Here is a 22,686-nt window from a genome sequence, read left to right as displayed (position 1 = left end):
CCCTCCACCTCCTGCACCCAAAGCCTCCTCCCCTACCTCTTCATTAAAAGTGTGGACCTCAAATATCCGGGGTCTTCGCTCAAACCTTTCAGATCTTTCCATACAGGTTGCCACTGACAAACCAGACATTATCTGCCTAACAGAAACTTTCCTCTCCCAAGACGTGTCTGACTCCCAAGTATCTCTCCCCGGTTACTCCCTCTTACGGTATGACAGACCTGAGCCTCGTCCTGGTGGAGGTGTTGCTCTCTTCATCAAAGACTCTATTCCTCACTCTCCATGCACTGTTCTCACTCCCCCACACCCCCAGGAATACCTCTGGCTTCAGCTTCCCCTCCACTCCCACCTCATGTTTATATGTGTACTGTACCGTCCACCGAACAGTGATGACTCCATCTACACCTCACGATGCGAAAACATGGACCATCTTCTATCTTCTCATCCAAACTCTCTCTTCCTCTTCTGTGGTGACTTCAATTGTCATCACGCCAGTTGGCTAGGTGTGGGTACCTCTCTCACCTGCCATGGCACCTCAGCAAAAGCTTTCTGCGACTCATTGGGACTGACTCAATCGGTCAACTTCCCGACCCGGATCTCAACCAATGGTACTCCATCTCTTCTGGATCTGATTTTGACAAATTTCACTGACAATATCTGCTGCTCTTCCTTCGCTCCAATTGGTTCTTCTGACCACGTCATTGTTAAAGTGGACATCTCTCTGGCTGTTATCAGAGAACCACCTCACCGCCGTCGAGTCTGGCATTTCACTCAAGCCGACTGGCAGGGTCTCCGAGCAGCCATCAAACTTACAGACTGGTCTCCTATCACTACTTTCTCAAACATCAACTCATCCTGGGAATTCTTTCAAAGAAACTTGCTCTCCCTCATGCACAGATTTATCCCCTCTCGTCTTCAGTTGTCCTACCCTTCCTCCCGCCCATGGTTTACTGAAGCTTGTGGCGAGGCAGTTGTCCTGAAACAACTTGCCTTTGCCTCATGGAAAGCAAACCCAACTGAGGGCAATCTCAATTCTTTCCACAAAGCTCAGAACAAGTGTGTATCTACCCTCAGGAGAGCCAGAAAACAACATCTTTCTCATCTCAAGTCTGAACTCTCAAACCTCTCTCCCTCCTCAAAATCCTGGTGGCATTTAATCATATCTGTTTCTGGTGTATGTTCCCCCTCCATCCCCTCCCTTACCTCAAATGGCCGCACTGCTGATTCCACACGTGATAAAGCTGAATGTCTAAACTCGGTGTTTGCAGCTAAATTTTGTGTCCTAAACCCATCACTATCTCTACCCACTTTACCCAGTCGCACCCAACTGTCCGTGGACTCTGTATCCTTTTCTCCTGACAAGGTGGAGAGCTTGCTTTCAAACCTCGAGTCAGATTCTGCAACCGGTCCAGACGGCATCAGCCCACGTGTCCTCAAAGCCTGCTCTTCTGCTCTTGCTCACCCTCTCTCTGTTCTATTCACCCTCTCATTTGCCCAAGGTCATCTGCTATCTGCTTGGAAATCTGCGAACATCACTGTCCTGCATAAGAAAGGTGCAAAAACAGATCCCTGTAACTACAGACCAATCAGCCTTCTCCCAATCATCAGCAAGGTTATGGAATCCATCATCGCTTCAGACATGAAATCCTTCCTCTTCTCCAATGGCTTGATTTCCAATCATCAATTTGGTTTCAGACAAGGTCACTCTACCCTGGATATGCTGCTTCTGCTCTCCCATCAATGGATGGAGGTCCTCAATGCCAGACAGGAAATCCGAGCCCTATCCCTGGACATATCACGTGCTTTTGACACAGTCTGGCACCCTGCACTACTCACCAAACTCTCTTCTTATGGTATCCAAGGCCATCTCCACTCATGGCTCGCAGACTTCCTCTCCTGTCGCAGTCAACGTGTGGCCCTAAATGGAGTTCTTTCATCCCCTCTTCCTGTGCAGGCTGGAGTTCCTCAAGGTAGCGTTCTGGGCCCTGTTCTTTTTCTGGTTTTCATCAATGATCTCTCGGACTCTCTGGAAAATCCTCTATTTCTCTTTGCCGACGACTCCACCCTCTGCCGTACCATCTGTCATCCCTCAGACCGGCAAGCAGCAGCTTCTTCGCTCACTGCAGATCTGGATAAAATCACAAACTGGTCCAACACGTGGAACATGTCTTTCAATCCAGACAAATCTCACAATCTCACTATGTCTCTTCGAAAGGACCGTTTAGAAACCCCCCCACCCCCATCCACTTTCTCAACAATCCTCTGGAAGAAGTCTTTTCTTTCAAGCTTCTGGGTCTCACTATCTGCCATGACCTTTCCTGGGAAAGTCACATTTCCAACCTCGCCTCAAAAGCCAGTCGCCGACTGGGAATCCTCCGTCGTGCAAAGTCCTTCCTCAGCCCTCTTGAGCTCCTGACCACTTACAAAGCTTTTGTCCGTAGCCTGATGGAGTACTGCTCTCCCCTCTGGGCTGGTGCTCCTGCCTCCCACCTTTCTCGGCTTCACGCTGTCGAAACCAGGGCATTTAAGATCATCGGCATCTCCCGCAATGAAGCTGAGTCTTTGGGCCTCTCACTCAATCACCGCAGGTTGGTCGGTGGTCTTTCTGTCTTCTACCGACTCCTCTCCAGCCTTGCCCCCCCTGCTCTCTCTGCGATTTGTCCCCACCACATTTCCACAGGGCGCTCAAGGTCCGCCAACAACCCCCTTCTGGTAAAACTTCCAAAATCACGAATCACTGCTCATCTTCACTTTCATTCCTCTTTTTTCCCGCCTTTGGAATAAACTTCCTCACTCTATTCTTTCCCATTCTTCCCTCCAGGCTTTCAAAACAGCCGTTCACCACCACCTCTTATCTTCCCCCATCCAAATCCTCGATCTTTTCTACCCCCGATAATCCACCCAAGCCCACTTCCTTCAATTCCCCTGCTTTCCTTCCTGAAAGTCCTTGTAATGTCCATCTTCTCTTCGCCATGTTCCCCGTCCCATTCCCATCCCTCTCCCTTCCACAGTTCACCTAATGTGTCTGTTCCCCACTGTTTTGTCCCTTCCACTCCCGCCCCTCTTGTCTCATGCCTCCTTACTGTGAGTTGTGTGTTAGCTCTCATACGAGCCTCGACCAAGGTATACAAAAAAAAAAAGAGAGAGGGAGAGAGGGAGCGACATCGACAGTGAGAGAGACGGAGAGAGAGACAGAAGACAGAGAGAGACTGAGATAGAAAGAGAGACAATGAAATAGACAGAGAGACAGTGAGAGTGTTCCGCAAATGAGGGACAGACATACAGACAAAGTGTCAGACTTTTTCAATAAAATTAATTTCGTGAGAAAAACTTACAATGCCGCAGCTCGAACACGTAATCTTGGTTTGTTGTTGGCCATAAAATGTGTCGTAAATGATGGAATTGTTGAAATACGATTTGTTGTTTTCCCACGACTTCGCTCCTGCAACCTGTTCCACAAAACATACAAATGTGTGAGCAACAGCCATTTCACAAAAACGTAAAACAGCCAGGAAATGGTGGCACTCCAATGATACCAACGGTCAACAGAAAAGCTTGAGACCGAGAACAAGAAACAAAAACATGGAAAATATGACAAAGAATACCAAGTAATATCAAGGACATTTGGCCCATCATGACTGCACCACACCAATACCAGATTAAATAAATCCATCAATCCATCAAAAGGACTGAAGTAAATGGGATTTGAATCTGGTTTCTCAGCATCACCAGCAATTGGTTCAGATAGCAATGCTAAACAGACCGAGGCAAGCTCTTGGTTCTGTTCTCAACAAAACAGACTGAATGAGAAGACGGTTCCACAGAGTGAATGACCTGAGTGCGAGGCTAGACGGTGTAGGACGAGATTATAATCAAAATTACGTCGGGTAAAAACACAAGCAGCTCCCGATCACTGTTAAAATCAGGGGCGACATGTGGTGGGATGGATGTGAAGAAGATCCAGGACAATATGGGCTTCGGAGGATCCATTCCCAGCTACTTCAACAGTGTCTGCAGTGTCAATACATTTCCAAGAGAAAGGCAGAATTAATGATGAGATGCAAGGAATAGCTTTAAATTTCCAGAAATAATTAAATCCTTCAAGTTTTATACCATAAGAAGATTGATTAGTGAATCAGGAAGGAAAAATACACAACTCATGCAACAACGACGTGGTGATTCTCCAAATACTAGTTAATCCTTCAAAAAACAGAAAAATTAATTGCTCGTCTCATTTGCCTCTTGATCACTCACGACATTATTCCACATTTTCTCACAGTAAACAATGAATATTCCTCAATAATTAAACTACCAACAACTAGTGCAGTTGCACAGCAAGGCAAGCATGAGGTCTGATGTTTGACAACCCAGTGGTCTTCATTCAAGGCAAACCCGATGTGAGACTGATAAAGATCGGTGTAATGATGGGAAGTTCTGTCTGTGACACTCTGTGGATCAATTGCAATGAATACGAGTGTTAGTGTCTCAACAACGCTGTTGATGTTATAAATGTTCGTCAGGGCCATATTTTGGAGGCAAGGCAAGTGGATTGCTTGCATGGAGGTCGATCACGTGATCCAGGGCCGACATAAAATTGGGGCCTCCACATTATTGTGAAAACACATTTTTTTTGTTTAAATAAATGCCAAAAATTTCCATCCAATTAAAAAAAACCTGAGTAGTTTCAACGAAATGAAGGATTTTATCAAACTTTTATCTGGATAGAAGGTAAATGTAAGCATCCATATTTATTCAACATATTTGTCATTTTTTTTAGGATTTAGGAATGTTTTGATCATGTGGAAGTCGTTTCGTTCTGCATCTGTCTTTTGTTCCTACATCTGTCTTTTGTTTCATTTCATCACGTGACATAATGAGTCAGAAGCCTGACAGTCACCGTCACCGTGTGCATGAGAGTGGCGCAGCGAAAAGGAAGAAGGCCGAGGAAAAGGCAGATCGACTTGCTGCTGTCATTGCGAAGACACCGACAATTGATCAGTGGTACAAGGGATCGTCCGCTTCAAGTTCTCAGCCGCAGACAGAAGATGAAAATGAAGAAGGAGTCCAAACTGAAGATACGACCGCTGACGATACTGAAGTTGATGTCACTGAGGGAACGGGAATTGATGATAACAAGGATGTGGAATTCACTGCTGTTGCCGCAGGGAGACGACAGTAGATCCCAGAAGTGCATGAAGACTCTGTTTGAATGAACATCGATGGGACAGGAAAGACTGATCTCTCTCACACTCATGAACATTGAGAGTGACCTTCTGCGTCAGCTGTCCATTGATGAAATTGTGGATGACTTTGCCAGTCAGAAGGCGCGTCGAGTCAATATGACAAAGTGAACGTCCCACACAGCAGCTGCATGATCTTGTGTATCTGATGATTTTATGAACATCGTTCCACCTGATGTATATTATATTGTTATTTGCAAAAATTCCAACCCTCCCCCACTCTGTCGACTCTGCACTCTCTGCTCTCTGTCGCTCTCTGCTCTCTGTCGCTCTCTGCTCTCCACCTTCTCCTACTTCTCACCCAAAATTTTTGGTTAATACGACGACGAATTGTTCTGTCGGCGAAGCGACGGGCCGGCTCTGTGAGTTAATATATCAATTTAAATTATTCCATGGACTTTAAAATGTCAATTGCGTTGTTCTTCTGGCTTCACTCAGAGACAAAGCTCTGAGCTACTTATACTGCCCACTGTGAAATGGTGGTGCAACATCGGGTGGCATTGGTTCAATTTGTACAACGACAGAGTAAAATATCCTGGATGTGAAATAAAATTTGGTATCAACATTATTCATGCCTGTTCTCCCGTCATTTCAAAAGTGAATGCTGAGGTTTTCAAAGGCAACATGGGAAGTGGCCGCCGTAAACTGGAGACACACGAACGCACGGACAGACACTATGGTTTGCAACTTATCAAAAATGACTTCCCTTCCAAGGCCAAATAACTTCAACACAGAAAGAGATCATTCAGCAAGTCCAGCCTGTACAATGGTTGCCAACATACGAGGAGAGGAGAGGAGGAGATTGGGACCATACTCTGTGCAGAGCATTGGTGCTGCTTTAGCAGTCTCCTTGGCTATTGGGCACAATCCTGGACGGGTCGCCACTCCGACACAGTATACCAGCATGCTGGCACTCATTACGCCGACCTCGGAAGGATGACAGGTCGAGTGACCACCACCTGGTGTTAATTTAACAGCTGAGTACGATTTGAACTCAGCACCTCAGGATCCAAACCCCACCACCCTAACCATTAAGCCAACAACAAGCATAACATTTGACAGTAGGTCCAGTATGTGCTCTATCCTTTGTAAATGTTTGACATCAAGCAAGGAAGCACCACACACCATGTTTGAAGCCTTTGATTTTGCGAATGATTTCGCCGGGGTTGAAACACCGACCACCTCGACTCAGAACGGACGCTCCAACTGGAACGAACTACATCATCGAGTCCACCGAGAATTAAATTTGAGGTTATTTTGAACCTTTGAAGTTTATTATTCAACGTTCTTTTCAGGTGACAATGCCAAATGGAGGCGTTTCTATCATTAAATGACGACTTTGCACCGCAAGCTTTCTTCAAAGACTTGTTCATATCGGCCACTGTTATAAAGAATGCAGACATGGTTTGTTCAAGTTGGTGATAAACTGAGGGTCATATCTTCACGCAATGTTCAACAAACCAATTCCATGTTGTGTTTATATTGTTGTGGTTACCAAATTCGCAAACCACTATTCAGGTCCCTTAGGTGAGATATCTCGGTTAAGTACATGTGTAGTTAGGCCCAAACCCGTTGTCTAGTGGGAATACATGTCATTTATGCGTGCTGTGACTCTTCAGGATAGCCGTTTTTCTTTTGCTATCTTTATTTTGGACCAACCGCCATGATTACCACCACAATCACAACATCAACCACCAACCACAACGCCGCTTCACCACAACCGCCACGACCTTCCCGTCACACCTCGCAACCGTCGCATCGCCACCGTTCTTGCCCCGCTGTGGGTGCCGGTGTTGGACTCGTGCAGGGCGCGCGCCGAACAGCGTGTACAAAATCACGGATTTTGTGCTTCAAAAACGGATCAAAAACGACACACACCCACTTTTTGCCGTCCAATCGGTGAGCGAGGGGCGAATTGGCCCCGCCCCAGGGCGATCGATATATGCAAATTTATGGATCAAAAAGCCTTCACGCCCACTTTTTCTCGGGCCAATGGGGAGCGAGGTGAAAGGTCGAAGGGAGGGGTCAAAGATGAGAGGGCGAAGCTACGGGGCTGATAAAAGGACCGTGTTCGTCAGTCCAGAGAGTCCAGAGGCGGAGAGTAGGAGAGTCCAGAGGCGGAGAGTAGGAGAGTAGGAGAGTCCAGAGGCGGAGAGTAGGAGAGTAGGAGAGTCCAGAGGCGGAGAGTAGGAGAGTAGGAGAGTCGGAAACAGAGAGTCAAGACTTCGCGGGCGGTGGAGTTGGCAAGAAGGAGCTGGTCGGCGTCGTGTGTTGGAGTCGGAGCGGAGGGGACGGAGCTGTGGAGAGGCGGCGAGGGCAGACGAGGGGGTGCTCGCGTCGTGCAGGGAGCTGCACCCCTGGGAGGCCGACAGCGCGACCTGGCCGAGGTGGAGACGCTCGTCGCGGGATAATAAAAATCCTCTATACCCCGAGCATCAGCAACCCCTCCTGTTTCCCCCCGCGCTGAGATAGTGCGACCAAGGGGGCCCCTTTCCCACCCCCTACCAGACACTGCCCGCGAGGCCCGCGGAGTTGAGGCGCCATCGCCGCTCCGCGTCTCATCACCAGACGGGTAGGCGCGACCCGGTCTCGGCCTCAGGCCCGCCTCATCCTTGAGGGTATTCTTTTCCTTGGTTTTGGGTATGTGTTGTCGGCGCCGTCTGTGAAGTAGAATTGTATAAGTGTTGCCGTGTGCTCGGTAGTCGGTATTAGATCTGCATTGTGTTTTCGCTTTTACATTTGCTTTTTGTGTAAATTGCATTGTGTCTTTTCTATGTGCTTTTGGTGGAATTGAATGTGTGCTTTCCGTTCGTCGCGAATAAATGTGCTTTGTGTTGAACTGTTTCCCGCTTCGCTTCGTCATTTCCTTCATTGAATCCTCATCTTGCTTCACGTAAAGGGTTGGTAGTGGGCTGAATACGCCCGATAATTAATCGAACCGTCGAGGTCGACGATAACACCGCTCGGTTATTCTGATAGTACGGAACGGGTCGCTTAAGTGGCCCGTGTCCGAAGTCGACCTGCGGCGAGGTGCGATCGCCCGGTCTACCCTCCGCGTGGGTACTTAGGTCGGTCGAATTTGGCGAGCAACCCTATCCCACGCGGGGGCTGATTGGCTCGATCGCGGTGAGACCGAAAGGTCCACCCGTGACTGGTTCCCGGCGTTAGTCCGAGAGGGTCACGACTGGATTGTCCGTCCGGTGGGCGACGTGCCGCGATTCGAGTTACGTGGCCGTCAGCACGCCGGCGGGCGCGAATACCGTAACACTGGTGTCAGGTCGTGCGATACAAATTCATCGCCATCCTCGCGGCACTGGTATCGGAGAACAGGAAAACAGGCTCTCCTGTCTCCGGCTAAATTCACGGGAATCGGTCCAGGGGTGAGAGAAGCGACCCCCGATTCCCTCCAAATTACGAGCGAGCGAAATTAACCCTTCACGAGAAGCAAGATGGCGTCTCAAGGCGAGCGGGAGCCGGGGGTATTAGAAATGTATATGTGTAGTAATGTAGAGTCCATGGTCCAGGATGGAATCCCCGAGCAGGAAATGTTGATTGTGCAGGAACACGGACTCGCCCAACTGAACCCAGAGCCCGAAATGGGTGCGGCAGCGGCCGCGGTGTATGACACCTCCCCCCCCCTCCTCTCCACCAAAACCCTTCCCCAAACCTTGCCGAAACGGCTCAGCTGAGTGCATCCGACATGGCCCAGCTATGCGCCATGCTGGCGGCAATGAACGAAAAGATGAATGCGAAAATGATCGAAAAAATGGATGCGAATATGAAAAACGAAATGAAAGGCATGAACGAAAAGATGGATGCGAATACACAAAAAATGGATGAAAAGATGGATACAAATACAAATGAAGTGAAAACGACGATGGATGCGAATACACAGCAAATGAGGGAAGAGATGAAAGAGCTGCGGGGGGAGACGCAGAACATGGGCCGATGCCTGCAGGCGGGCATGAAGGCCGTGAGCAGGGAACTTAAAATGGCGACTCCACGTGTCGGAACGAACGAGCTGGAAGGGGGTGCAACGGCTGACAGGCCCGCGGTGGAGGCGGGTAAGGAAAAAGTAATTCGGGAGACAAGAGACGAGGTGAAAGTAATTGCGAGGGAGAGAAAAGAACAATTAATACGGAAAACAAGGATGAGGTACGCGGAGATCGTGAAAGAGCAAGGAGTGAAAAACAGGGAAGGACGGGAGCGACTTAAAGAGAAAGCAAGGTTGACCTACATAAAGATAAGGGAAAGACGCCAGAAAGAAGCAGAGACCAATAAACACGATGAAGACGGGGTGAGTGACGCACACACACACACACACGGAGGTAGTGGAGGATAATGGGGGTGAGCTCGCGGAGCGTGCAGGGACCCGGTGCGAGCAGCTGGATGGCCTCCTCCAGGAACGAGGGGAGGGAGTCTGCCCCTTGAGGCGAGTCACGACCAGGTGAGTTCCGTCGTGCTTTGCGAGGTTGAGGGGACGAGTGCTGTGGACGGGTGCACGGAGAGCTTGGGGGGTATAGAGGCCCCGGAGACCCTTGTGGGGACACGAATCCCCAGTGTGGTTGTCCCTGTGTGTGTGGTGCAAGGTGTGAGTGCGTCCCCGTGTGTGGAAGCGACCCCGTGTGTGAGTGGTGTGGTGGCGATGGTGCCGGAGTGCGTGCTTCCCAGCACGCCGTGTGTGGGTGAGGCACCGTGTGTGAGTGAGGCCGTGTGTGTGGATGAGGCACGGAGTGTGGGTGAGGCACCGCGGGTGAGTGCCCCCGCGTGTGTGGATGAGGCACCGCGGTTGAGTGCCCCCGCGTGTGTGGATGAGGCACGGAGTGCGAGTGAGGCACCGCGGGTGAGTGCCCCCGCACGCGTGAGTGAACGGCTGTGTGCAAGGTCGCTGTGTGCAAGGGAGACCGTGTGTGTGAGAGAGCGGTATGAGAGGGAGATGTCGGTTGGCATGCGGGAGCACGCAGCCGCGTCTCCCGGTGTGAATGTGATGGAGTGGACTGTGTGCGTCGTAACACGCAGGTATGCGTGTGTGGAATGGAGACGGAGACGGCGACAGAGGAGAGAAAGCCGAGTAGCGGCTGGAGTTGTTTCGCGGACCGTGCCGGGTTCACCCAGCAGGGAGCACGAGGTTCGTGCTGTGCAACGCACGAGACCACCACGTGCTCGCTTGCGAGAGTGAAGTCCCGGTCCGGAAACGCACGCGGTGGATTTGCCGATCCCGCGGACGGACAAAGTTTAGGCAGGTAAACGGATTTGGACCGGACGGGTTCTCCACGCGATCGTGTGTGTTAAGCTCCAACGGGCAAAGCACATGTGTTCGCGTGGGGAACCCCTCGAGACGTGGGGCTTGTGTTTTTTTATGCGCACGGTGACGTCATGGCTGCACGTGGGGTTGGAATCCGGCAGGAGGGGTATCTCTGCCGGATGGTACCGTCCAAGGAGGGACGAAGAACACGTGCAGCTGCATGACGTCACGGGCAGGTGCAAAGTGCGCGAGCTCTGAGTTGCCGCGCAGGTGCTGCGCATGGAAAAAAAACAAAAAAAAGCAAGCCTCACTTTCGGGTGCACAGGATTCCTGGGCAAGGGGTGAAAGACCCCCTTACCCTGGGCACAGGATGGAAACTAGTTAGGGGGAAGGGTTAGCTTAGTTAGACCGACTTCATGGGGCAGGGGTAAGTCCTCATGGAGTCCGTGGAATGGATTAGTTAGAGGGATTGTAGCCAGATTTAGGTTGGGAAATAAAATGATTTTTTGATTTAGGAGACAGAGACAGACTTTGGATGTGTAGTGGGGACGTAGTTTAGCTACGTAGGTTAAAAGGAACGTGCTGTAGTATAAGGGACGACGTGGGAGCACGAGTTAGTTAGGGGAGGGAGTTAGAAGGATGGCAGAGTTCAGCGGTGAGTGTGTTGAAGAGTTGTGAGGCGAGTACGTGTACATGTTGAGTGAGTGAGGCCAGCGGGTCTGTGTGAGTGGAGCGAATGGGGAATGCATGGTGCGATGAGTGATTGGGGGGAGGAGTGACTCCCGCCCAAGGGACCCCGGGGTCAGTGTAGAGTGAGTTAGCTGGGTTAGTCAAATTGAAAAATGGAGGTCGTTTTGTTGTTGGTGGGAATGTAGGCTCGAGACCCATTTGGAGGGGTGCAGGAGCCCTGTTGACGGGCTTGGGAGCGTGGCTGCGAAAGGTGAGTATCGCTGAGTGGGTACCCCGGGCACCAGGCTAGTCGGCCGTGGTAGGCCAAGGGTCCATGGGGGGCCGGGATAGAGAAGTGGGCACGGGTGCGCCTGCTTGGTGCGGGGGCCCGGGGCGCCATTAGCCGCGTGGGCAGTGTTGTGGGCACGGGTGACCCTCGGAAAGGGGCCCGGGAGGCCGGCCTGCCACGTGTGCGTTTCAGGGGAGGTGCCATGGGGGGCACTCCCCGGTGTTAGGGAGCTGGTAGGCTCGGAGGCAGTGTAGTGCCCGGGGGTGCCATAGCGGGAGATTCGGCAGAGGGTCGTGCCTGCCAAAGGGAGCCACGTGTCCCAGCCAGGAGACCGTGTGAGGGCACGGAGAGAAAATTGGGGGGGCGAGGCCCGAAATTGTAAGGACACCAACACAGGCGACGGGAATCTGGGTTGTTAGAACCAATAGTTTAAGCGAGAGGCGCTTGTTGAAAGCCCCGGGGTAGTTTAACAGTTAAATGGATAGGGTAGATTAGGAAGTGTACCCCTCCGCACCATCCATCCCCTCGCTGTCGTTGTGGGCCGCTGGACCCACTTTGGTTATAGATCGCCGAACTCTGGGGAGGCCATTCTGAGGCTTCGTTGGGCCTCGACACAGGACGTTAGCTCTCCCTTGTTCCCCTCCGGGAAGGGAACGTAGGGGTTGGGAGTAGGCTAGGTGACAGGATAGGTTAGCCGAACAAGGACGATAAAGGGGGTTAGGGGACGATTTATAGTGGGGGAGTAAAAATAAAAACAACAGAAAAAAATTAAGTTGGGGCTAAATTGGGGTTTGACAAATTAAGGGAGTGGGTATGTACAGTGACAGGCAAAGGCGATGGGTTGGGAGGGAGACAGGTAGGTAGGTCCAAGTGGCCAGCACCACCGCACTCCCTCCACCAACCTCCACTGAACGGCAAAGGCTGGCCAGCTTCATCTGCAGCTGCTTAGCTGCAAGGCCTGTGCCGGCTGGATCGTCTGCCGGCTGGCTGTTTTTCTTCAAGGCCTGTGCCGGCCAGTTCATCTGCTGGCTGTGTTTGCCTGCAGCGGCCTTCTTCTGCGGGCTGTGTTTGCCTGCTGCCTTTGCCATGCCATGCCCACTGCCCACGTTCACCAGCCCCGTTCAATTTTTGCTTTGCCCCCCCCCCTGTTCGTTTCCATGTGCGCCAGGATCAGAAAGCAACAGTTTGCAAGCTGCAAGAACTGCCCTGTTGGCAGCTACAACACGGGCCTGCAGTGGCGGCCCGTGCACCGTGTTTGCGTCCATCCATTCATCCATCCATTCATTGTGTTCATTGCGTGTGCCACTTGAGCTGGCACGGAGACTGCGTTTGTGCAGCCCATGCACCGTTGTGGTTCACTGCGTTCAGTTCAAAAGGGAAGGCCTTGGACTGCGTGTGAGCAGCCAGCCACGTTCCCTGTCACCTGCATTGTTTTGAGCCAGAGACTGCATGCGGGCAGTCTGGCTCCCTGCTAACTGCTTTTCTTTGTGCAGAGTTCAATGATCCTGGGCCATGGTTTAGTGTAAAATTTGTAAGTTAAGGTTAAGATGTACTGTAAATATGAGTGCGCCCCCGGCATGTATGTCTTAGCGCCGGCAATTTTATTTAAGTCGTCCGTGTGAGTGAGTTTGTTTAGATAGTTACGCAGCCCTCAGGTTATTTATTTTGGGGACACGAATACCATGAATGTCGCACTCAGGGATCCGTAGGTAAAATGTACAAGGGGAAAACTACACATGATGGCACACGAAAATTTGACGACTCGGGACGAGTCTGTAAAAAGGGGAGGGGGTAGCGTTGTGGTTACCAAATTCGCAAACCACCATTCAGGTCCCTTAGGTGAGATATCTCGGTAAGTACATGTGTAGTTAGGCCCAAACCCGTTGTCTAGTGGGAATACATGTCATTTATGCGTGCTGCGACTCTTCAGGATAGCCGTTTTTCTTTTGCTATCTTTATTTTGGACCAACCGCCATGATTACCACCACAATCACAACATCAACCACCAACCACAACGCCGCTTCACCACAACCGCCACGACCTTCCCGTCACACCTCGCAACCGTCGCATCGCCACCGTTCTTGCCCCGCTGTGGGTACCGGTGTTGGACTCGTGCAGGGCGCGCGCCGAACAGCGTGTACAAAATCACGGATTTTGTGCTTCAAAAACGGATCAAAAACGACACACGCCCACTTTTTGCCGTCCAATCGGTGAGCGAGGGGCGAATTGGCCCCGCCCCCAAGGCGATCGATATATGCAAATTTATGTATCAAAAAGCCTTCACGCCCACTTTTTCTCGGGCCAATGGGGAGCGAGGTGAAAGGTCGAAGGGAGGGGGTCAAAGATGAGAGGGCGAAGCTACGGGGCTGATAAAAGGACCGTGTTCGTCAGTCCAGAGAGTCCAGAGGCGGAGAGTAGGAGAGTCCAGAGGCGGAGAGTAGGAGAGTAGGAGAGTCCAGAGGCGGAGAGTAGGAGAGTAGGAGAGTCCAGAGGCGGAGAGTAGGAGAGTAGGAGAGTCCAGAGGCGGAGAGTAGGAGAGTAGGAGAGTCCAGAGGCGGAGAGTAGGAGAGTAGGAGAGTCGGAAACAGAGAGTCAAGACTTCGCGGGCAGTGGAGTTGGCAAGAAGGAGCTGGTCGGCGTCGTGTGTTGGAGTCGGAGCGGAGGGGACGGAGCTGTGGAGAGGCGGCGAGGGCAGACGAGGGGGTGCTCGCGTCGTGCAGGGAGCTGCACCCCTGGGAGGCCGACAGCGCGACCTGGCCGAGGTGGAGACGCTCGTTGCGGGATAATAAAAATCCTCTATACCCCGAGCATCAGCAACCCCCTCCTGTTTCCCCCCGCGCTGAGATAGTGCGACCAAGGGGGCCCCTTTCCCACCCCCTACCAGACACTGCCCGCGAAGTTGAGGCGCCATCGCCGCTCCGCGTCTCATCACCAGACGGGTAGGCGCGACCCAGTCTCGGCCTCAGGCCCGCCTCATCCTTGAGGGTATTCTTTTCCTTGGTTTTGGGTATGTGTTGTCGGCGCCGTCTGTGAAGTAGAATTGTATAAGTGTTGCCGTGTGCTCGGTAGTCGGTATTAGATCTGCATTGTGTTTTCGCTTTTACATTTGCTTTTTGTGTAAATTGCATTGTGTCTTTTCTGTGTGCTTTTGGTGGAATTGAATGTGTGCTTTCCGTTCGTCGCGAATAAATGTGCTTTGTGTTGAACTGTTTCCCGCTTCGCTTCGTCATTTCCTTCATTGAATCCTCATCTTGCTTCACGTAAAGGGTTGGTAGTGGGCTGAATACGCCCGATAATTAATCGAACCGTCGAGGTCGACGATAACACCGCTCGGTTATTCTGATAGTACGGAACGGGTCGCTTAAGTGGCCCGTGTCCGAAGTCGACCTGCGGCGAGGTGCGATCGCCCGGTCTACCCTCCGCGTGGGTACTTAGGTAGGTCGAATTTGGCGAGCAACCCCATCCCACGCGGGGGCTGATTGGCTCGATCGCGGTGAGACCGAAAGGTCCACCCGTGACTGGTTCCCGGCGTTAGTCCGAGAGGGTCACGACTGGATTGTCCGTCCGGTGGGCGACGTGCCGCGATTCGAGTTACGTGGCCGTCAGCACGCCGGCGGGCGCGAATCCGTAACAATATGTTTAAAATGTATCTAGTTTGTCATCATGCTCTTTTTCTGGTTGAATATTTATCTTTGAATGCGTGCTCAGCTTTTCAAGCACAGTGGCCACCAGAAACGGGAATAAGACGAACCCACGGACAGACACCACGGTTCCCATTTTGTAATTGATGAAGGGTGGAAATTCATAGTTACACTGTCAGGAAGATGGAGCAAGTCGATATTGCAGTGGCACGGAGGAACTTGGTTCAGTTCTTCATGGAGTTTATCAAGAATGACCATCAGACATTCTTGGGCATCATGCTGCTCCCCATCATTGAAGTCGGGGGCCACCTTGCACATCGCCTCCTGTTATGAACAAGGGATTGAATGGACACAAGCTGTTGAACAGGTGGAGCTTATAATTGTTGATGGAATAAGTAATATTTTAATCAATGCCATGTTTTTTACATTCATCTGTATGAATCTGTTATAAATTTGGAACTTTTAATCTAATCACAATGAATATCGAGAACAAGGAAAGATTGCAAACCCTCATCCAGACTTGTTCCGTGTGGTTTTATGGTACGTATTCTGTGGACGTTCTCACATTCCAATTGTACATACTTTATAGACGTACTCACATTATAATTGCACACACATTCTCGCTGCACTTGGTTGAAAAAAAAGAGAATGTGTCCGACTGGCTACCACAAGGTGGTGATGGTGGCCAACGTTAGCACATTCTGTGCAGAGAAACAGACAAACGAACAAATGAAAAATCACTCACAGAGCGACACTTGGCAAAATGAAATGGCACTCCGCAGAGCGCAGACCTCCGCCAGGCTAAAGAGTTCACGTTTTGTATCCCACTGATAGCCCAGATCTGGATCCCGACCTGAACCAAAATCGAGACTCTTCATCCTCGTCACACACCCAATGTGTCCACCAAGTTTCGACCGAATCCGTCCTTAACTTGAGATATCATTCATGCTACATCTCGTTTTTGCCCGATCTCTCAATGGTGAAGAATCACTTGAAAAATTCTCGTATCCGGATCCATATTAGGATTCAGATCTTCAATAAAATTGTGCATTGCTCTTTTTGGTCGGTCACTTATTCACCAAAAAATTCAGAATGATTGCCTGAAAACTGTGGCCAAAAAATCGTGTGAGACACAGACAGACAAACAGATAAACGCTGCAGACCAACATACTTGGCAAAAAATTTTTTTGCGAAGTTTCAAAGAAACAAACACATGGAACCAAATGCAATACCCTCCACTTTGGTGAAGGTAAAAAGATAACTTGTCGGTGAAAGTGAATGAAAAAACAAAAGGATTCCGAGCTCACCATGAAGTACACTGGATTAACAAAGTAGTCCGTCTTTTTCTTGTTGGTGAACAATTTCAGGACTTTACCATTAACAGAGAACTTGTCCTTGTTCCAAATGGCCGTGAGGAGTTGACTGAAGAACGTTGTTAGGTTTCCAAAGTCATCACTGTCAAAGTTCATTCCTGCCGGAGGAATGACAAAAGAGGACAGTGAACGGAAGAGCAGACAACGAGGTTTCCTGATCTTGTTCAGACCTTGCTGTTGTGCTGGGTTTGCTGTGTCACTAGGATCACTGATGAAAAACACCAATCTCCACTCAAATACATTTCAAACTCCACATTGTTGTGAAGAGAAACAAGGGCAAGACCCTGCTTGGTGATGAACTTACCAATAAAGTAGGCCAGCACATCCGGAGTATTGGCCAAACACTGGACCACACAATTCAAGTAGCACAACAGGAACGGATTTTTCAGGCCAATGAAACCGACGGGATAACGGAAGGTGTCATCTTTCATGGATTGATGCTGTAATGCAGAGAGAGGGAGGATAGAAAGAAGGTTGAGTGGAGTGACATTATACATTTATTGTCCTCATTCCCAACACAAGCACAAACTTCATTGTCCTTCCTCTGACAACTGTTTTCTTGTCTATTCCCAACACATTCTACATGTTGTATGGCTGTCACCAAAGATAATTCATTTTTGTGAATACATAATCAAGGCTCGTGCAAGAGTAGAATTAGTACACTGAACGGATCAGGACACAGAGGGACAAAAGGAACAGATGAGATAGGACGGAGGATTGATGAAATTTCTAAAAACGAAAGATTGGGGTGTGTTCGAGAGGGCAGAAAAGATCATGGTTTTGAATTGGGGATGATCTGAGATGGTGGTGAACAGCTGTCCTGAAGAGGTGGTGGGAAGATTGAATATAATGTGGAAGTTGGTTCTTGAGGTGGGAGAAAAGAGGCACAAATGAGTGGTGGTGAGCAGTGATCCTGGAATGTGGGTAATTTAATCAGAATGGGGTTGGTGGTTTAATGGACCGTGTTTGCCCTGCAGAATCCTTGAGGGACAAAGCACGGAAGGAGCAGAGGGTGCAAGACTAGTGAGGACACGGTTGATGTGAGAGAGAGAGAGAGAGAGAGAGAGAGAGAGAGAGAGAGAGAGAGAGAGAGAGAGAGAGAGAGAGAGAGAGAGAGAGAGAGAGAGAGAGAGATCAATGACCTGTGAGTGATGGCGTGGTGATAGACCGTGACACTGCTTCATCGTGGGAGATTCCAAGAACCTTGAAGGCCTTGGGATCTCCCGTGTCAAGGTGAGCAAGGTCTGCGGCAGAGGAGCCAGCCAGAGGAGAGAGCATTACTCCATTAAGCTGTGGAAGGAAGGACTTTCGACGACGGAGGATGCCCAGTCGGCAGCTCGCTTTGCACCCCAACTTTGAAATGTGGTTTGCCCAAGAAAGATCATGGCTGATAGTGAGACCCAGGAGTTTGAATGACCAAACGTCTTCAAGATGATTGTTAAGAAAGTAGATAAGGGGAAGGGGGGGTTGGATTGCCAGACAGTCCTTTCTGAAAGAGATGGAGAGAGTGTGAGAATTGTCAGGATTTTTAGAAATATCCCAAGAAAGTAGGTCAGCACATCCAGAGTATTGGCCAAACACTGGACCACACAAGTCAAGCCAGAGTCAAGTGTTTGACCAGCTTGTGATTTTCTCATGGTCTGAAGAGATTGAAGAGGTTGCAGCTTGCCTGTATGAAGGATGAGGGATGTCACGGCAGAGGGTGGAGTCAACAGAAAACAAACAAAGAACATTTTCAAGAGAGTCAGAGAGATCATTAAAGACCAGGAATAGGACTGGACCCTGAACACTGCCTTGGGGCACTCCAGTCTTGACAGGGAGAGGAGATGAAAGGATTCCGGGAAGAGCCACACCTCGACTCCGAGAGCAGAGAAAGTCAGTAAGCCATGTGTGGAGTTGGCCTTGGATGCCAGAGGAAGACAGTTTGGAAAGTAAGGCAGGATGCCAGACTGTATTAAAAGCACAAGATTTGTCCAGAGAGACGGCCCTGATCTCACGTCTGACATTGAGGGTCTCTGTCCATTGTTGGAAGAGTAAAATCAGCAAGTCCAAGGTGAAGTGACCTCATCTGCAACAAATTTGTGATGATGAGGTTGTTGGAGAAAAGAAAGTATTTCATATCAACAGAGATTGTGGATTCCATGACCTTGATGGTGATTCGAAGTAAGATGAGAGGTCTGTAGTTAAGGGGATCAGTTTTTCCACCTTTTTTATGGAATGCAGTGATGTTGGTGGATTTCGAAGCAGATGAAAGATGACCCAGAGTAAATGATATGGTGAAAATGGCGGATGGAGGATGGGGGAAGAGCAGCAGAGCAGGATTTTAGGACACATGAGATGATGTCATTGGGTCTCATTGCAGAGCCAGAGTCGAGGGTTGAACAACCTTCTCCACCTTCTCAGATGCAAAAGACACAGAGTACAGGCAGTTGGGGACAACAGGGAAGGATGGGTACCGAGTGTGAGGTGCTGGAGATGCAAAATTTCGAAGCAAACACAGAATTGAGGCATTCAGCCTTCTCACAAGCATAGAGAGCTGTGGTGACATTTGAAGTGAGGAAAGAGATGGAGGGGGAGCATCCACCAGATACAGATGTAACAAGACACCACCAGCTTTTAGAGGAGGGAGACAAGTTTGAAACTGTTAACATTGAAATTCAAACTGTTATCTTGATTTTCCTGAAAACATAATCATCAAATACCTTTGGCACGTCCACCATGATCTTCACCTTGTCACCTGGCTCATCACATACATCACCATCACCTTGGATCTGCATGTTTTCTTTCCCAGCAGGTTCTTCGTTATCATTACACACATCTTGACCGTTACCTGCGGATATCAACAACTGTTTCAGGCAAACATTAAAAAAAATGGTTCAGAGAAGTTTTCCATTGCCAGGATAACATTGACGGTCCCGGTGGGTGTGGAACACTGATTTTCGCGTGTTGTGGTCGAACCCATCATCAATTTAAACTTGATATCTGCAGCACAACGTTCCCTTTATCCAGTGACGGCCATATTTTTTGTGACCACCACATGACCTTGACCTTCACCATTTATGGATGGAGTGTAAAAGAATAAAACGTGTCTCCATCGACAATCCACACATGAAACTTAACATTATTAAAATCGGAGGAAAATTATTCAAGTTCTGATAAAAAAGGTGTTTTTCATTAATTAGGTGACAACGCAAAAAAGTAGGTCAAGGACACAAATCAAATACCAGGTGTACAACTTCAGTGCAGGTACACTGTGATGATGTGAGAATATCTTGGAAGGCCAAGTGGTCTGAGTGATTCCGCATTCTCAAAATTGAGAGATGACAAACAAACAAGTTAATTTTTTTAAGACCACCATGTGAACTTGACCTTTGACCCGGAGCGACACGATGTAAATTAAATGTAAATGTGACTCCTTGTGGAGTCGAGGCGATCTGGGGAAGGCAATTTCGTTCTGAACAGACAAACCTAAATCGAGGTTTTGTGAAACAAGTTTAAATGTTCATAATTGTGTCACGAACTTAAAAATAGGTCAAGGTCAAAAAACCCCCATGTCACCCCAGCCCACTTTGTATTCCCATTGTTGATGTAAAATTTAATTCCCAAAGTCCCTGTCGGCTCCGAGATAAAGCTCAGACATTGATACAGCCCAGAGATTGGGAGTGTTGAGAGAGAAGGAAGAATTATCTCTTCTTTTTCAAGATGGAGGTTTAGTTCTCCTCGGGGTGGAAGAAACTCTGTGGGAAAACACACAAATTGGGGTCTCGGATTGGAGAAACAAACCCCACAGGAGCAACAAACCATCCCCTGTGATACCGGAGGAGGCGGAAAGAAGAACAAACACCTCGTAGATTGTTGGTAGTTGTGGTGGAGACGAACTACCGGGAAACGTCATCAATCAAACTACTATCAACCAGTTCGAGTCCACACTGGAGACACGTTGTGTTAAACATCCATCGTTTTCCTCACCAAGGAGGTTCCAGGATCGTGAAGAGGGTTAAACAAGTCATGATTCACGTCTCGACATCCAGAAAATGGAGGAAATATTCAGGAGATTCACGACTCGAGTGAAAAAGTAATTATCAACACAGTTTTACATGGAGAGAGGGAGAGAAAGGGTGTTTGTACTTTTGGATGAAGATGGTCTGAGGTAATCAAGGGATGATGGAGATGGAGGAGGAGGACACGGCGACGACGTGTTGGGGGGCGTGGTCTGTTGTGCTGGGGTGGGCGTGGTCTGTTCTGTTGGGGTGGGCGTGGTCTGTTGTGCTGGGGTGGGCGTGGTCTGTTGTGCTGGGGTGGGCGTGGTCTGTTGTGCTGGGGTGGGCGTGGTTGGTTCTCCCTCCCGAACACCTTGCGGTGTTGATCCAGGTGTATCTTCTGTTTGGTTCGGAGAAGCAGGATCGACATTGGAAGATCCAACATCGTTTCTTCCCTTTGAAAGATCCTTCTTGCTGCGATTACTTCGTCCCAACTGCCACCACTTTTTTGTCCGTTTTACCTTTGGTGGTTTCGGCACCTCAGGAACAGATGAGCTGTGAACGGTGAACAAGAAACAAAACGTTTGGTCACAGAAACCTGCCCACACTGAACGAGTCTCCATTGTGTAAAATTATAAAATACGAGACATGTTTCGTGTTTATCTCTCACTTGGCTCAAAATTTCCCGTTTTTCTCACTCACATTTCAACATCACCCGAATGTTTGTTGTTAAATTGTTTAAATTTTCTTCACACAACATGGTATGTAATACCGGCGACCATCGGGGACTCGATACGATACACATTTACACCGAGAAAATTGGGGTCTTCCCCTCAACCCTGTACCCCTCCCCCAGATGTGTGACCCAAACACGAACCATACTTGGGGACCCTGAGGGGACATTCAAAATCTGGGGGATTTGGTTCAGTAGTTGTTTACTTGTTGAAGCATATAGATAAATAAACAAATAAATAGGACCGGGCGACCTGAAGCTCACCTGGATCAGGAGCAACAGTCACTCAATGCCCCCTTCGACCCCCCCCCCCCATCTCTCTCTGTGATTTGTCCCCACCCCATTTCCACAGGGCACTCAAGGTCTGCAAACAACCCCCTTCTGGTAAAACTACCAAAATCACGAATCACTGCTCATCTTCACTCTTTCATTCCTCTTTTTCCCGCCTTTGGAATAAACTCCCTCACTCTATTCTTTCGCATTCTTCCCTCCAGGACTTCAAAACAGCTGTTCACCACCATCTCTTGTGTTCACCACCACCACCACCCCATCCAAATCCTCGATCTTTTCTTCCCCTGACAAACCACCCAAAGCCACCTCCTTCAAATTCCCTGCTTTCCTTCCTGAAAATCCTTGGAATGTCCATCTTGTGTTCCCCATGTTCCCCTTGCAGCGTGTTGTGTGTTCGCTCTCATCCGAACCTCGACAAGGTCTACAATATATATATATATACATACATGTGTCGTGTGTTTGGTTCAGGCGATAATGACTGAATTGTTTACTCACTCACTCACTCACTCACTCACTCACTCACCTGCAGACACGACTCCATCGCATCTCATCTGTCGATAGTCCATGTGAGCTAAAATGGAACACACGTCCATCAACACACACGAACACACACACACACACACACACAAACACAAACACACACACACGAACACACACACACACACACACACACATACACACACACACACACACAAACACACAAACACACACACACAAACACACACACAAACACAAACACACACACACACACACACACACGAACAAACACACACACGAACACACACACAAACACACACACACACACAAACACACACACACACACAAACACACACACACAAACACACACAAACACACACACAAACACACAAACACACACACACACACACACACAAACACACACACACACACAAACACACACACACAAACACACACACAAACACACACACACACACACACACACACACACACACACACAAACACACAAACACACACAAACACACACACACACACACACACACAAACACACACACACACAAACACACACACACACACAAACACACACACAAAAACACACACACGTAACACGGGGTTACACACGAACCCATTTCTGATGAGTGTTTACAAAACCTGTACCGACACTTCGGGAGGTGAATCCTTCATCTGAAGGTTTAATTAGTTTCGTCATGAGAAACCGACTCCTCCTCGAAGCTGTCTCGGTTGGGTTCGA

The 22,686-nt window shown here is 49.3% G+C and overlaps 1 protein-coding gene across 1 annotated transcript; it reads right to left on the bottom strand.

Moving 5' to 3' along the window:
• Positions 1–3,147: 3,147 nt before the first annotated feature.
• Positions 3,148–21,469, bottom strand: LOC147019147 (uncharacterized). Its single transcript, XM_085899455.1, has 5 exons — positions 20,583–21,469; positions 19,157–19,284; positions 16,759–16,894; positions 15,253–16,552; positions 3,148–3,446 (listed from the first exon to the last, which is right to left on the bottom strand). Exons 1-4 carry the CDS (start codon positions 21,055–21,057, stop codon positions 16,149–16,151), a joined length of 1,143 nt encoding a protein of 380 aa, XP_085755581.1. The 5' UTR covers positions 21,058–21,469; the 3' UTR covers positions 3,148–3,446; positions 15,253–16,148.
• Between the last annotated feature and the right edge of the window lie 1,217 nt (positions 21,470–22,686).

Source organism: Eptatretus burgeri, chromosome 10 (genome assembly GCF_056783735.1).
Source record: "Eptatretus burgeri isolate ZD-2024b chromosome 10, Ebu_testis_v1, whole genome shotgun sequence".
NCBI lineage: Eukaryota > Metazoa > Chordata > Myxini > Myxiniformes > Myxinidae > Eptatretus > Eptatretus burgeri.
This window is presented reverse-complemented; position numbering and strand designations above follow the sequence as displayed.